The sequence below is a fragment of the Miniopterus natalensis genome, chromosome 11 (genome assembly GCF_054644295.1).
Source record: "Miniopterus natalensis isolate mMinNat1 chromosome 11, mMinNat1.hap1, whole genome shotgun sequence".
Lineage (NCBI taxonomy): Eukaryota > Metazoa > Chordata > Mammalia > Chiroptera > Miniopteridae > Miniopterus > Miniopterus natalensis.
In genome coordinates, this window is record NC_142091.1 from 49366191 (window position 1) to 49383228 (window position 17038).

Consider the following 17038-nt stretch of genomic DNA (forward strand, 5'->3'; position numbering starts at 1 on the left):
GAACCCTGGCAGTTTGGCTCTGAAGTCCATGCTTTTATCACATACACACTTCCCCATCAACATAGTATGTTTAAAAGACAAGCTGGGACTAGAACTCGGATCTCCTTATTTCCACTTAAGTATCTTTTCCATAATACCAGAGCTAATTAAAAACAAATCCATTTAATATTTCAAAATAAACATGGCAGCTGAAAGTGCAAAAGTGGCTGCTCAGAGCACCTATCTCTAAAGACCTTACTTTCTTGCATGAGGCCCCCGGAAGGCAGCTCTCCCTGATCTCCATCTTCACACCTCTTAGAAAAAAACAAAAAAATCAGCATTAATTAGCAGGCAGGAATCATTTATAATCAATGAGTAACATGCTTCAAAGCAAACGTCTGATTGTGAAATGGTTTCAAGATACGTAAAAAGGTTTTTCTCAGAAATAAGCTAAATTCTTCTAGAATAATATTCTTACCTTGTTGGTAAATTTCCCATTTGCTTTTCTTCCCAGACCTCCCTGGGTCCTATGTTCAGTGCTCCCAGCCCTCTCACCCCTAGCCTTGGATTCCTCAGCCTTGATCAGTGTGACATTCCTCACTGAGTTTACCCACTTTTGGACAGGACTCCAGTGTTGCTATTTTGGCCTGGCTAGAGACCCAATGCATGCGTATGTACCCCCACCCCCACCCCCTATGACCGCCAGCAATAAGCTACTGTAGAGTGCTTCTTTTGACTCAGCCCCTTAATCCATTACCCAGCTGGGGTTCTCTGTTGGCTAGTAGCCACCAAAATAAGAAGCTTCTTTGGTTACAGCTGTAGCTGTTTCCAACTTGATGGTTTGTTTATGTAACTGATGGTTTCTGTTCTCTTAGGAGTCAGTAGCACAACAAAATGGTCCTTTGCTGAGACCATCAGTGCTGAGAGCTGATTTTCTGAACCACTGGAGCAGGGCACACTTGTCGTCCAGGTCCCAGGGGTTTGAAATTACCCCATATTTCTTCAGTGTAGCTCAGACTCCATGCTGACTCATGTCTTTCCCAAAGTCAGAACCTCATCACCCCCATAGGAGGATGGTGGGTGGGACAAGACAATAGATTCCTGGGGGCTCTTAAGAGCATGGACCCACTGATGTTTTGTTAAGAAAGATGAACAGAGGGTAGGTGGGGGTAAGTAACCATTAGACTTTGCTCTCTTTTCTTAGGCACTGGTGAGAAAGATCGATGCCTCGGACAATATCTACACCACGGAATCCACCACAGGAAACCTGTTTAGCCTGACCCAGGAGGGGGCTCCCTTGTGCCGCATAATAGCCAAGGTGAGGTTCATGGTTAGGGGAAAAATTGACAGGCCTGGGGAGAGTGTGAGGAAGCTAGTTTGGTGCGAATAACTGGCTTAGCAAGTTGTCCTGGCTCTAGCGTTTTCTTGCTGTGTGACCTTGGAAGAGTCACCTCCCCTCTCTGGGCCTTGGTGCCTCTATAATAGTGGCTTGCCCCTCTGATTCTTTCCCTACTTGATGCCTCAGTGCCCTCAGACGCTCTACCATCTTTCTTCATGTAAGATGTCTGTTATAGTTATCAACCCTCTTTCCTCATCTCCACATATCCCACCAAATCCAAACTGAACATATGCCCCAACTCAAGTGGTTGGCTGGATCCCAAAAATGTCTGTAGCCACAGGGGGAAGACACAATTGAAAAGACAGTGGTTTTCAGCAATTATAATGGGAGTTATAATTCATTAGCTTCATGATCAATTTGCTCGTGCACTTGGGGTCCAAATATTTAGGGCAATATAGACAATTGGTAACCTTAGGACCTCACTAGAGTCTGTTTCATTCCTATTTTATTACTTGAGAAATGACATCGAGGATAGAACCAGTGGTTCTATTGGAAGCAAAGTAATGTCCTTGAATATATTTAAGATGCCAGTCACAGGAAGATGCTCTGGCTGAGGCGTTCCCAGTTCCAACTCTGCTTCAGGGAGTTTTGGAAAAAACACAGATCCTTTTGCCCCACCCCAAATTTACTGAGGTCCTGGGATAAGACTGGGCATCTGCATTTTAATAAGCTCTACAGGTGACTCTGAGGCAGGGCCAGACTCTCAGAATCACTGATCTAAGCCCATTGGAAATCTGGAAGAGTAGGGCAAATGCTTATTAATCCTGGTCAGGGGAGAAGTAAATTCTTTATAGCAGCAATAGCTGACATTTGAGTATTGCTGTCCACTGTGCTGAATGCCTTACACACATTATCTCTTTTTAATCACAAAACCATCCTATGAAGTAGTTAAAGAAATGGTTTGAGGAACTTGCTCAGGGTCCCACAATTGATAAAGAGTGGAGTCCTAGTTAGAACCCAGGTCTCTTTAATTTAGAGTTCATGGTCCTAAAGCCCACAGTGGTAACTTCTGGTTCAATCTTTGGACTTTCAGGTTCTTGGACCAAAGTGTGACTCAGAAGTTCTCAGCTCTACACATTAGAATCACTGGGGAGCATTAGGATGTTCTGATTCAGACTTACTTGGTTGGGAATAGCATCTGAGGTGGATATTTTAGCATTCTGCATGACTCTAATGTGCTACTTGAAGACCCTGCTCTCTCAGAAAGTGACTTAGGTGTGATTTTACTTAGAAAGTTTGTGATGTTGTTGGGCAAAGGGGATGGAGAGGGTGGCACCAGGTCTGTCCTCTCTGAGCGCTCTGTGGCTCAGTCATTCAGCTTGGTCCAGAGTGTTGACTCTGCAGGGGTCTACTCAGCACTCTGGGGACAGAGAGCTGCAGGGGCTGGAGCTGACTCAACGTCAGTTTAATGACGGACTTCAAACAGAAGTTAGCTGACTCTCTTTTGGAATGAGGACTATTTTCTCCTTTCAGTATGATTTGAAAATATTGGCTGGGTTTGGGCTCCAGGTATGGATCTTAGGCGTGGAAGGGGCAAGGAAACTCTTCTTCTTCTTTTTAAAAAATATATCTTTATTGATTCCAGAGAAAGGAAGGGAGAAGGAGAGAGAGAGAGGCATCAGTGATGGGCTGCCTCCTGCACACCCTCTACTGGGGATCGAGCCTGCAACCCGGGCACATGCCCTGACCGGGAATCGAACCACGATCTCCTGGATCCTAGGTCGATGCTCGACCACTGAACCATGCCCAGCTGGGCAAGGAAGCTCTTCTGAATGGCACTGTGGGGTCTGAAATGATTTTCTGCTTTGGAAAGAACAGGCCTTGAACATTTTCTGGGAAGGAAAGTTTGCCGAAGCTCTTGTTCTGTTGCAGGGCCTGGCACTCCAAGCTCTGTCTCCGTGTGCTGCAGGAGGCTCCTTCTGCCTGCCTCCATTTGTACTCCACTTCCAGGAAAGCAGAGAGGGAGCCAAGCTGAAGATGTCATTAGTCTCCTTTGGGGACCAGGAGCTACCACCAGTTAAATGAAATATCCATCCCTAACATTTCCAGTGTTAGGAAAGCAGCAGAGAAAGGCCTTGGTTGGGACCCGCTCCTTAGCTATCTAACTACCTTCAATCCCAGCACCAGCCCTGGGCCCTCAAGAACTATGACCAGTAGTTGTTTAAAGATGTGGATGGTCCTTTGAGTATGGGCGCTATCCCCAGCTAGATCTTGTCTACATACACCCCTCTGAGAAGGGTATCAGTGACCCTGTTTTACAAAAAATCATTCAGGACTCACAGTGGTTGAATACCTGGAGCAGCTGACTACCTGGCATGCCACACAGCATCCTCACTGTCCGTGCTCAGGAAATGAGGGGCACTCACCCGCTGGTCTTCTCTAGCCCCCTCTTTGGGGCCCAGTGTGACCTGTCTTTGGGTCTTCCATTCTTCTGAGCTGCCTCTGGGAGATGATTTGACAGCCTGTCTGAGGTCCAGCACCTCAGCTTCTTGGGCTCCTCTGCAGGCCAAGGAGCCAGCCCAGTCTTCCCTATGGCTATGGCAGTAACCCCATCTCTTCCTGAGCGCAAAGCACAGAAAACTCCCACGCTCTGTTGAAATAACCCTGCACCCCAGCTCCTCTGTGATTCTTCCCACCACTAGTGTACACACCCCACAGTTTTGATAGTTTGTCCCAAGTCTGTCTGACTAATGCATACTATACAACTGGGCTCTGAGCCCAGAGCTTTCTATAAAATTAAATAAGCTTCAGCCAACAGCACGATTCTGCTAGCTCAGGCGATTCCCTGCTCCACCTGAGACAAGTGCTGCTCTTGGGTCCTCGGTGGGGACTTCAGGGTGGTCTGTGTCACTGATCCATCTCACCTGCTCACTGACTCATCCCTCCTCACCCTCCCACATATTCCAGCACCTGAGACACTACCTTTCATGGGGGGAAGCGACACTCTTCTAACCAGAAACCCTTTCATAGCTGACCAGCCCCCTCTGTCCAGAACTCGGTGCTAGGCTCTTTCACATGCATGAACTCACTTTCCCCCCAAGGCTCCACCACATAGCTATCATGACCCCATTTTTTGGCCAAAGTTATCCAGCAACAGAACCAGAATTTGAAGCAGAATCCCCTCAGCTTGGGATCTGAACTGCCCTCCTTCCTCTCCCAGTAACTTAAAATGCTAAGAAGGCCATTTTTCACAGGCTTGGGAAGGGGTAATGAGAATAAATGCAAAGGGGCACAGAGGCTTGAATGTAGTTATGCTGGGCTCAGTGCTTCCGGAGCCAAAGGAAGGCGGCCACATTGATCCTGGCTCTCAGCCTGCATTCTTTGGCACCATTTCTTCATTGGCTATTCCTGATATAAATTCTATCATCTATCTATCTATTATCTATCTATCTATCTATCTATCTATCTATCTATCTATCTATCTATCTATCTATCTATCATCTATCTATCTATCTATCTATCTATCTATCTATCTATCTATCTATCATCTATCTATCTATCTATCTATCTATCATCTTTCTTTCTTTCTTTCTTTCTTTCTTTCTTTCTTTCTTTCTTTCTTTCTTTCTTTCTTTCTTTCTTTCTTTCTTTCTTTCTTATCTGTCATCTATCTATATCATCTATCATCTATCATCATCATTTATCTAATGTACAATTATCTATCAATCTATTTATAATCATTTATCTAATGTATGATTATTGATCAGTCAATCTACCTATCTATAATTTATCTACAATTATCTATCTATCATCTATCTATCTATCTATCTATCTATCTATCTATCTATCTATCTATCTATCTATCTATCATCATCATCTATCTATCATCTATATCTATCACGTACATATAAAAATAATATTCATATAATATATATGACTAAGTACAAATACAGGCATATGTGAATATACATACATATGTAAACACACATGTACAAATATTTCCATCTGGAGGGAGGTCATTAATGACCAGCAGGCCTGGCTGTTTCTTTTTTCTCCACTTTAAAGAATAATTTGGTTTTACTTCAGTGGCTCTCTCAGTAAGGCCCTTATGTGGAACCCTTATAAGGTGTCCCAGGAACTGTGGGAAAGCGGGAAGGCAGGGCTGAAGGATTGTGGAGCGAGGACTCAGAGGGGATGTTTGTCCCATGCCAGAGCAGGTTTTTATCAGAGTGATTATGTGCACCTGAAACTGGAGTTCTCCTCATTGACCTTCCACAATTCCCCTCAGGCTATGTCAGGAGTGCCTGCTCCGTGTCCCTGTAACGCCCCCCCCCCCCCCCCCGATTTCACTGCACCTTTACCCAGATTTCTTTCTGCCTTTAAAATGATCTGCCTTCCCCCGGCTCTTCGTCTGTCGGACCATGAGTTCAGCAGTGTCTGGCACATAATAAACCATTAATACTTTTGGCTGCTTGAACGAATTTACCAGCCCTAAGATATGCCTCTTTCCCACCAAATGAACTACCTCGACAGGAAGTCGGAATAGAAAAGTTAAGGTTCACTGTTAGCTGATTACAAAATGCCAGCATTTATACGCCCCCAGAGTTAGACACTTTCATCTTGGTCCCTGCAGTGATAAGCCGCAAACTCTGAGGATGAGAAGGGCCCCCGAGCCTGTCATTGCGGGGCGGCGGGGAAGGGATGACAGGCGATGACTCATTTCAATGAGCCTGCGTGGGCAGTCTCCACAAGTTGGAGGTGTCTGCATGAACAACTCTCAGAAAAAGTACAAGCTCAACTCAAGTACAAGCTGGTCGGTGCTAAAGGTTGTTGTTCTGTTTCTTTTACAAACAGGAGTGAAGGAGTTAAAACAAGGCAATGTGGATTTGGGGTAACTTATTTCACCCATCCGGACTTCAGTGTTTTCCATTACAAAATGGGAATAAATTATAGTATTGATAGAAATAAGACCCCTTTCCTGCCTGTGGCGGTTGGTAGGACCTGAGAAGTAATGGGCAAGAGCCAGCACTTTTTTTACTCCCTTCCTAGGTTCTCTGGCTGGTGCCCTATGAGTCGGGCTGACAAAAGACAGATTAATGAGAGAAAATCTGTTAATCTGTTGGCAGGGCAAGAGCCAACACTGGGCCTCTAGGCGTCCGTTCCCTCCACCTGCTTCAGACTTGTTTCTAGAACCTGCTTCAGGTGACTGCAGGCTTGCTCTGTAGAGTGTTGTGAGAGGGAGTCGCCAGGTGTCTGGGAGCAGCACTGAATGGAGTTGAGCCTGGGCCTAGCAAACACGCCTGCCCTGGCCCCAGGCACTTCAGCCCAGAGCACCGGACTCCCACCTCCAGTTTAGACGATCAAGTTTAGGCTCTCAAGGGTGACGTTATTTCTGGAGCTAGCATTTTACTGCAGCATGGATGTGAGCATGGGAGTGTGTGTGTGAATGTGAGTGTGTGTGGAGGAGATAAAACCTTTTTAAACTACCTTCCTAGGTTCTCTGGCTGGTGCCCTGCGAATCCGGCTGACAAAAGACAGATTAACAAGAGAAAAACAAGCAGAAGTTTATCATCACTTACACACAGGAGCGCTCAGAGATGAGACACTCAAAGAGAAGGGTTAGAACTTGGGCTTCTATGGAATCTTAGCAAAGGAACAGTACATTTTTAGAGAAGTGACAAGACACAGAAAAAGGACCTTGAGTCTCTGGAGCAGCAACTTGTGGGAGGGCAAATACGTTGGAAAGTACTAGCAGGTAAAGGCTGGAAGTAAAGTTTGTTTTGCAGTTTCCCCTCACCTACAGCTGTCTCTGGTGATTAACTGTCCTTCCCAGTGGAGAGGAGAGGGGCTAACTTCATAAATTTACGTCCTGCTTTTAGGTAAATAGGAGGGCGGCAGAGATCTTTTCTTGTATCTGTTTCTTCCCAGTTGCCTTTAGTTCAAAATAGTCCTTATGCCAAAGTGGCATATTTTGGGGTGCCATCTTCTGCCACCCTACGGACCTGCTGAGTGAGGGGTGTTCATTGTGTTTTGAGTCAGCCCCAGGCAAGGTCGCACGGTGAGGTCATGAGACATTTTCTTTCCCTTGCAGGAGGGTGGGGTGGTGGCACTCTTCAAGGTCTGCCGGCAGGACAGTTTCCGGTGCCTGTATCCGCAGGCGCTCCGCACCCTTGCCTCCATCTGCTGCGTAGAAGAGGGTGTCCACCAGCTGGAGAAGGTAAGAGGGCAGCTGGCTGGGCGGGGCCTGAGGTCCCTGAGCCAGGTGGGTAGATGGGGGGAGAGACCTCTTGGTGGCCATGTGGGCCTCTTCATGGACCCAGCCCCTGAGACCCTTCTTTCCTGTGGCATCATTGAGATGGGGCTGCTGGGATCTTGACTATGGGAGCTGATAAAGGTGTGAAGGGAATAGGGGCTGAGGAGCTAGGCCAGAAAGGTGTGGTCCAGAGGAGCACTTGGCACTCCCTGGGCAGAGTGGAAAAGAGTCAGTGGGTGGAACAGAGCTGGAGGCAAGAAGACAGGTGAGTGGTGTTGGTGTCCAGGGTGGCTGGTTCTTCACTCAGGGCAGGACCCCAGCTCCTCAGGGGACAGAATGGGCAAGAGCAGGGTAGGCACTGGATGTCTTGGCAAGCGGGAGGGCAGCTCCCCCAAGACTAGAGACTAGACAGCTTGGGTAAGAGAAAGTGATGCCTAAATCCAAGCGTATGCCAGGTCAACATGGTGCAGAGTTGGGTGGGGTTAAAGTGAAGGGTGTGAGGCACCAGGTCCAGGTGCCTCAGCTCCAGACCAACCTGGGCAACATGACCAATTCCAGCCATCACACTCACCCCAGACTGTAGGGCTGAGGCTGCTCCTTTACCAGGACCTGAGTGGGTCTGAGCCTGCAGATGGGCCCTCAAGGACTTTAGCCAGGAGGGTTGGGGAAGCTAGTTTCAAGGGAAGATGCTGAAAATTTTTATGGAAGAGAGGTAGAAAGGCCTGGTGTGTCCTGGTGACAGTTGTGGTGCTTACAGGGTTGGGGGTAGGTACCTTGAGTCTGTTCCTGGGACTGATCTACATGGGGACGGGACAAGCAAACTGCTCCCCTTTCTCTGCATTGTGTCCCATAGACTGGTTCGGGCTCCCCAGAAAACCTGCACTCTCCTCCAGCTTCTCAAGTTTGGTCTGGACTCCTGGACAGATCATCCTGCTTCTTTCCAAATGTACTCAGATTAGGGGAGAGGGTCACAGCATCATGGGCTCAGAGATGCCCTTAGCTGAGGATGGAGGGTAGATGGTGAATATGCTCATTTTCTAGATGAGAAGGCTGTAGCTCAGAATGGGGAAGCAATTTGTCTGAGGTCACACAGCAAGGTGGCGGAGGAGCGAGCGCCAGCCCTCTGGGCAGAGCGCGGCCTTCCCACAGGGTCGGCAGCCTTGCTTGTGTGTGCTGGCTTAGGTGGCCAGATGGAGCAGGGCGATGGTGAGAGACAGAGACACGGAATCCGTGGAATACAGACATCGAGAATCTCCAGCTTCGTGTGCCGAATATTCCTTTCTTCCTTTGTAAAGTCTTACCTTGGACAGTGGGAAGATGGCCAGACCGGGTGTGGTTCTCATCTCTTTTATGCTGGTTGGAGGATAAGAGGAGAAAAATAGAAGAGACTAGAATAAGTTATCCAAAAGCAGTGGATTTCTTGGCTATAGAGAGTATGCAAAGCAGCAGGAGTTAGTCTGGGGAAGAAAAACAGCAGGGCTTTTCTGTTTAGAGTTGAAAACCTTTGCAAGGAGGCTGGAAGCTGGAGGCGATTTTTTTTTGTACTACCTTCCTGAGGCTGCTACACACACACACACACACACACACACACACACACACACACACACACACACACACACACACACACACACCCTTCATTAACTCACCAGACCCTGTGAGGCGAGCTCTGTTCATATCTCCATCTTAAGGACAAAGAAACCGAGTCTCAGTCAGTTTAAGTGACTTGCCTGAAATCACGTAGTAAGTTTTGGAGCCAGACTTGGGACCCAGTTTGCCTGAGTGTAATGCCCAGCCTACTGCACTGCGTTGCTGGTCGGATACTCTCAGAGCTCCAAAAACAGTCCCTGTAATAAACACTGGACCAGCTTGATGCTCCTGGCCAATGCCCCCTCCCCTTCCCCCCCAACTGGCACAGGAGAAAGTATCCGTATCCGAGCATTCCCCTCTCCAGGTCAGATTTCTTTCCCTTCACAGGCAACTCCCTTTCCCCCTCCGCGCAGGGTAGCAAGGGGCTGTTTCAGGAGTGTCTGGAAAGGGGAGTGAGCTGCCTGAGAAGAGCCACCGTGTGGTGAGAAACAGCAGCTACAGCAGCTGTAGAGCTTGCAGAGTGGCTCCATCCACATGCATTCTCCTTTCATTGGGTTTTTCCTCAGTGCAAACATCCCCACTGTACAGATGAAGAAACCAAGGCCCAGAGAGGTTAAATGATTTATCGCACAAAATCGCACAGCTCGTAATTAATTTATTCAGCAAGTCTTTATTCACTGTCTGCTATTTGCCAGGCACTGTTTTCGGTGCTGGGAGAACAGCAGTGAACAAAGCAGACAGAACCCCTTGTCCTCACAGAACTTACATTCTAGTGCAGGGCGTGGCAGCCTGCTGCCTGTTTGGTATATATGACCCAGGAGCTAAGAATTTTTCTTTCTTTTTCATTTTTAAATGGTTGAAAAAAATCAGAAAAAGAATAACATTTTGTGTCACATGAAAATTATGTGACATTCAGATTTTTGAGTCATAAAGTTGTATTGGAACACAGCCACGTTCACTTGTTCAGGTATTGTCTACTTCTGCTTTCACACCACAACAGCAGAATCGAATGATCACAAGAGGCCATGTGACTTGCAAAGGAAAAAATCTTTACTGCCTGGCTCTCTATAGGGAATGATTATCGGCTCCTGTTTTATCAGGTAATAAGGATATCATGACAATATGGAAAGGACAGTAACTGAGAGATATGGGATGCTTGCTTTGGGCAAGCACTTTGCTAAGCCCCTCCTTTCCTTGTGTCATTTAATTGTTACGCACTGGTGCAGTTAGAAGAAAGGAAGACTCAGGGAACTGAGCAACTTGCCTAAGAACACACGGCAGATAAACGGCCTAGCAGTAATTGAATGCCTGCTCCGCTGAGCCAGAACCAGCCAGGCTGTGATGTGACCCACCACGTGGACAGGACTCACATCCCATATTGTGAGGCCCATGTCCACACCCTTTTCTCCCCATCATGCTGCTTCCAAAGTTGTGGGAAGTTCTAGAGGCACCCAGGAAGGGCCTGGGTGTTCTCTGCCCTCTGTCTCTGCCCCCCCACCCCGGTCCCCCTCCAGGCCCTGCCAATACCTGTTCCCTTCTGTAACTTCAGTTGCCCAGTGCTGGTGCTGTGCTTGGGGTAAAAAGTGAAGTCCACGGACAGGCTGGATGCTAGAAACCACAACAGGACACATGGGGTGAAGATAGGGTGGGAGAGTGGGGTGCCCTGAGGCTCCCACCAGACCCCCACTCACCAGGCACAGTTTGTGCCCTAATTAGATAATATCAAAGTCCCAGCCTTCCCCTGATTTACTGGCCTGGCCTCCTCAATGAAGCTCGATTAATTAATTGGCAGTGAGAAATTGTGCTGGATTTGGTGAAATTCATCTCTGTCGTGCAGCTCCCCCCTCCTCCCCTCAAGCTTGAAGAGGTTCATTAAATCACGGACAGACCCCGCGGCAGAGGTGTGGGTCTAGCCAGGTCACCAGACACCCCTCCGTTCCAGCCCTGCTGTGCAACGCCGAGCTCTGCCGGGTTTGGGGCACTTGTGTGGTTGGAGATTCCGCTGCAATTTCACTCACTCACATCGCTTTCAGTGTGCTCACTTACTTGCTTACCGTTTACCCAGTCCCTCGCCAGCTAATCACGCTGTTAATTCATTTCTTCATCACATTTTTGTTGTGAAGCAGCCGACACAGTGGGAAACGGAGGCTCCTGGGAGTCAGGCTCTCCTGGGTCGGAACCCAGGCTTCTCCACCTGTGAACTTGGACATGTTATCCTGGGCAAGTTACTTGCCTTCCCAGAGGTGTGGTGTCATCAGTGAAATGGGCATGATGGAATCTCCCCCGTAGGACTTTCAGAGAAGGATAGATGTGCAGTAACACGGTGCCCGGCCTGCACTAGGCACGAGTGAATGGTGGCCATTCTCATTGCGGCAGGTACAATGCTAATTGCTGGGGTTAAAAAAATCAGTGGCCTTGGGAAGATTAGGGTCTGGTGGAGAAAGGAGAGTTTTGATGTGTCAGTGGGGGGAGGGGGGGGCTAGCGTGGTCACAGACACTGCCCAGAGCACAGTATGGAGGTGTTAGGTGCGGTGGGAGCAGGTGTTTTCCATTTTTCAGATGAGGAAACTGAGACTCGAAGCCTGTGTTCTCTTAGCTCATGAGTGTAGAGCTTGGATTCAAACCCAAGTCTGGTTGGTTCTAAAACCCGTGTTCTTGATTCTCTGTGACCCTGGGGAGAGCTGGCCCTTCTGAGGTGGGGGCTCCAGGGAAGAGCTTTCTGCAGCCAGGCTCTGAGTGTTGGCCTGGCTGAGGGGCAGAGATGGGGACTCCCTGAGCAGAGCTGGGGGGGGGGGACGACAAGATGTCATATATAACCAAGGCCTCTCCAGAGGTGTCTGGACCGTCTCCCATTCTTTCTTCCCAGAGCTCTGTCATCCTGGCCACAGATTCTCCACCATCATATTCCCTTGGGAACAGCAAGTTTCAGGAAGCCTGTCCTACCTTCCCTGTGTCCTTGGTGACAAGCACCCCTCATCCCCAGTCCCTACACTGGGCTCTGGGGAGGAGAGACAAGCAGCTGTGTTCCCTTGTTCCCTGTCTCCTGGGATGGCCCATTTGCCTCCACCTTTTCAGATTGGTCGGGGAAAACCTGTGCACCCCCAAAGAGGCTGTGTCCTGGAAATTTTGCAACAGCCCTGGCAGAGTTCTGGGTGTTCCTAATGGCTAATGGGACAGCCAGGGCACTGTTGGTGCAGGGGCTGGGGTTGGACAGAGCCAGGGGCCAGGATGGGATTGGAGAGGGCTGGGAACTAGAGCAGGACTGCGGGCTCTGTCCAGGTGGGAGGCTGGGGACCTGAGGGGCAGGAACCTACAGGTCTAGGGTCATAGGGCAGGAGGCTCTTAAAGCCCAATGCTCAGGCACCTCCAAGAGAGTTCTAGAAATTGCTTCTTCCAGCCTTGAGATGAGAGACCATCTTGCTTTCCACAGAGCTTCCTTTTACTCCCGTCCCCCTCCCTCCTGTTTTATTTTTTCAAATAAGTAATTCACCCTGTGCTGGAGCCAAGGGGAGAGTTTAATGAAAATCAATGGAGAAATTAAAGATGAGCAGGGGCAGGAGAGGAGAGCTAGATTTCCAGTCTGAGGAGGGAATCATTCGTGGGGAGGGATGTGAGAACTGCTGTCTGTCTCCATGAGGCTCCCTCACTGCCCCCACCCTTGTGTCCTGGGGCAGCTTCTTGGGATTGAGATGGGCTGACATCTGAATGGCCAGGCTGGAGGCAGGGAGGCCTGGACCCGCCTGTGAAATCACAGAGACCCCTGGCGGGAGGGAAACGGTATGCAAGGGAGACGGGCAGGCTCTGATGCTCCAGTGCCTGCTGCCTGCAGGGGTGCAGGTGGCCAGAGATAGGTAATATTTGCAAGAAAGTCAAACAAAACAAAATGAAAAACCAAAACAGTCATCCAGTTTTTCTTACTCTTTTGCTTATTTGATTCTCACAATCATTTTGCAAGGAAGGCAGGGAGAGACGGTTATGGCCATTTTACAGAAGGGAAAGTTGAGGCTGGAAGGCATAGAGACACTAAGGGAGGCTACGCCTGGGCTGGGAACCCCATGCTTTTGCTCCCAGCCAGAGGTTCAGTTTGCTTCAACTCCCCACCCCCACGCCAGCTGAAAAAGGCCTGGTGTGCAGACCCAGGGCAAGACAGCCACCTCACCTCGATTGAGTCAGTCTTAATATGTAGATGAGGCTGGGTAGGGAGACAGGAGCTATGGGTGCCAGGCAAGAAATATTTGCTTAATTTGACTTGCAGCCCCTGCTTTACCTAGGAGTGAGAAAGAGGGAGGGAAAAAAGCCTCTGAATGGAGATCCCAGACGCCTCCCCGCTCCTCTTTGGACTTAACTCACGGAGGCTTATCAGCTTCTTCCACCCCTCACACCCCACACACAGGCCTTCAGCTGCCCTGGGAGTGGGCTAGGACTGTGCAGAGAGCCCCAGGGTGCCAGGCCAGCTGTTTGTGCTGTGTCTGGCCAACAGGCCGACTGGAGTGGGGATTGCCCCTGTCCCCTTCCCCAGCACTGCAAGTGGGGCTTTCTAAAGGGACTGTGGCTCACTGCCAGTTCTCCCAACCTCACCCATCTTTCTCCAGGGGCAGGGGGCACAGAGCCACGTGTGTGTGTGTGTGTGTGTCTGTGTGTGTGTGTGTGGAGGGAGGTGGTTAGGACTCCAAGGAGGCCAGGAAGTGAGCAAGTGAGAAAAAATTAGGTACAATGCCCCTCCTCCCGGGCCTCTCCCCACGAGGATTCACGGTGAGATTTCGGGCCAGTATTGCCCAGCCCAAAGGAAGGCCCCCTCTCTGAGTCTGCACCCCAAGTGCAAGGTGCAGCCTGCGTTTGGAGACGGCCTGGAGCCACCTGGCGGCCTGAGCCCGAAGTGCAGCAGCAGGGGAGGCTCTGCTCGCCGAGCCTGGGACGTCCCCATGTGCTGTGCAACAGCGGCCTCTGGTGGACGGAAGCGGCAGTGGCGGTCCCGCCAAGGGGCTTAGGGCGGTTTTTTCCTGGAATTGGCAGGCTGTGGGCTCTGGCCAGGAACCAAGGTCAGGGCTGGCGTGTCCCGGGTGTCCATCATGTTCAGGGGAAGAGTTACAAATTCAGAGCAACAGGGGACTCTTCCTCCTGAGCCAGTCTCTTCCAGGAGGAGAATGTGGATGATTCCATGATGTGAGAGGTCTCTAACTTGGCTTCCCCCAGAAAGTCTGTCCTGTGCCTTCTTGGAGCAGAACCCTTAGTCCAAGTCCCCCACTTCTCACTGGAAAAAATCCAGACCCCTCAGCCTGACACTGACAGCGCCCTAAGAGCAAGCTGCCTCCAGCACATTGCCCCTTTGGAAAGCAGGCCTGGGTGCCGTGCCCAACTTCACCACTTACTCTCTGTATATTGACCTTGCACCCTTCCGAGCCCCGTCTCATCCTACGTAAGTGGTGTGATAAACCATGACAGGGAGAGGGAAGGTGGCAAGAAAGAGGAAGAGACTTAGAGAGGAAGGAGGGGGGGGGGTTTGGGGGTAGATGGGAGGACACACACACACACACACACACACACACACACACACACACAGAGATAATGAACACACACCCTCATTCTCCTCAGGCTGCTTCAAAAGCACAAACAAGCTAGTTTGCAGCTTTGTGGTAGCTGCACATGCAGTGCCCCAATCGTGACCTGCTTGGTGTATCGCAATTTCTCATGATGGTTTTAATTTTCTTTTTCCTGATGAGAATTGATTTTGAAAACTTTTCCATATTCTTGTTGACCATTTGGTTATTGTCTTTTGTGAAATGTTGGTCTGAAGCTTTTGCCCATTAAAAGAAAAACTAAGTTGCTTGTCTTTTTCTTATTGATTTATAAACGTTAAGAAATATATTCTACACACGAGTTCTTTGTCAGATATATGTATTGAGAATATATATATATATATATATATATATATATATATTTTTTTTTTTTTTTCAGTCAGTGGTTTGCTTTTTCATTTTCTTAATGGTGGTTTCTGATGAATAGAAATTTGTAACTTTCATAAAGTCCAATTTATTGGTATTTTCTTTTGTAGTTAGTGCTTCTTGTGTCCATTTAAAAAAGGTTTGTTTTTATTGACTCATAGATACAGAGAACAGACTGATGGTTGCCAGGTGGGAAGGGGGTTGGGAGGCTGGGTGGAAAGGGGAAGGGATTTAGAAGTACAAATTGGTAGTTACAGAATAGTCACCCAGATGTGAAGTACAGCACAGGGAATATAGTCAATAGCATTGTAATAACTATGCATGGTGCCAGGTGGGTACTAGGCTTACTGGAGGGGATCACTTCGTAAAGTAGATGATTGTCTAACCACTATGCTGTACACCTGAAACTAATACAAAATAATATTAAGTGTAAACTGTAATTGAAAAATATATAAAAGTAATTTGTTTTTTTCCAAATCATGAAGATAGTCTCCTATTTTTTTTCTTCTAAGAGTTTTATTGTTTCACCTTTCACATTTAGGTATATGATCCACTTAAGTTAAATTTCTTCAATGGTGTTCCCAATTTAACTAGAATCATTTGTCAAAAAAGACCGTATTTTCACTACTGAATTAAAGGGATGGCCTTGTTCTAAGGAAAGTGATGACATATGTATGAGTTTGTTTTTGAATGTTTTCTGTTCCATTAGTCTTTTTGGCCATCCTTTTGCCAATATGGCACTGTTTGAGTTCCTGAATAACTAAATAACAAAACAATAAAATTTCTTACTTAGTAGAATAAATCCTACAACTTTGTTTTTCTTTAAGATTACCTTGGTAATTCTATTTTTTTTTTTTTTTTTGCATGTCTATGTACATTTTAGAATAAGCTTACTAATGTCACAAAAACACCTGCTGAGATTTTGATTGAGATTTCTTTAAATTTATAAAGAAATTTTGGGATAATTGACATCTTAAGCAATATAGGGTGTTCCAATCAATTAGTGTGGTACACATCTCTACTTATATAGACTGCCTTTAATTTCTCTCAGCAATGTTTTGAGTTTTTAGTGTCAACATCTTACACATCTATTTTAGGCTTATTTCTAGGTATGTTTTTATGTTTTACACTTATGTTTATAAGTGTTATTTAAAAAATTTTTTTTTAAATTTTTTGTTGCTAATCACAGAAAATACAGTCTTGGATATTGTATATCATTACCTTGCTAAAGTCACTTATTAATTTTAATGGTGTGTAGATTCTTTGAGATTCTATAGTTATATACAATTTGAGATCTGTAAATTATGAGTTTGCTTCGTCTTTTCCAATCACTATACCTTTTAACTTCTTTTCCTTGTCATATTGCATTGGCTAGGGCCACTGTAAGATGTTGAATAGGGCCGGCCAGGTGTGGCTCAGGGTTGAACACCGACCCAGGATCCAGGAGATCGCAGCTTGATTCCCAGTCAGGGCACATGCCTGGGTTGAGGCTCCATCCCCAGCCGGGGGCATGCAGGAGGCAGCCGATCAATGACTCATCGTTGATGTTTCTGTCTCTCTCTCTCCTCCTTTCCATTCCTCTCTCTGAAATCAATAAAGATATATTTAAAAAAAAAAAAAAGATGTTGAATAGGAGTGGTGAAAGTGGATATCCCTGTCTTGTTCCTGATTTCAGAGGGAATGATTTTAATATTTTACTCACTATTTCATTATCAAGGGTGATATCATGATCATTTTAAGAATTAGAAAACCAAGGCTCAGAGAACATCAGTAACTTGCTCATTCATGTCACCAAGTCAGCAGGCAGCACAGCCGAGTTGTGAACCCAGGCTTTTCTCACTCCTGAGACTGTGTAACTTCCACTGCACCACAGGCACCTCTAGAAGGGTGGTGCTAGAATTACAGGATCTCCATTAGAACGAATTAAGGGATTTTAAA

The 17038-nt window shown here is 47.5% G+C and overlaps 1 protein-coding gene across 1 annotated transcript in view; it reads left to right on the top strand.

Annotated features, from left to right (window-relative positions):
• The window catches only part of INSC (INSC spindle orientation adaptor protein), a 114073-nt gene that overhangs the window by 67707 nt on the left and 29328 nt on the right, over nucleotides 1-17038 (top strand). Inside the window, exons 6-7 of the mRNA XM_016225219.2 lie at nucleotides 1184-1297; nucleotides 7410-7535. Of these exons, the coding sequence (XP_016080705.2) occupies nucleotides 1184-1297; nucleotides 7410-7535 (240 nt within the window). The remainder of the gene's footprint in view (nucleotides 1-1183; nucleotides 1298-7409; nucleotides 7536-17038) is intronic.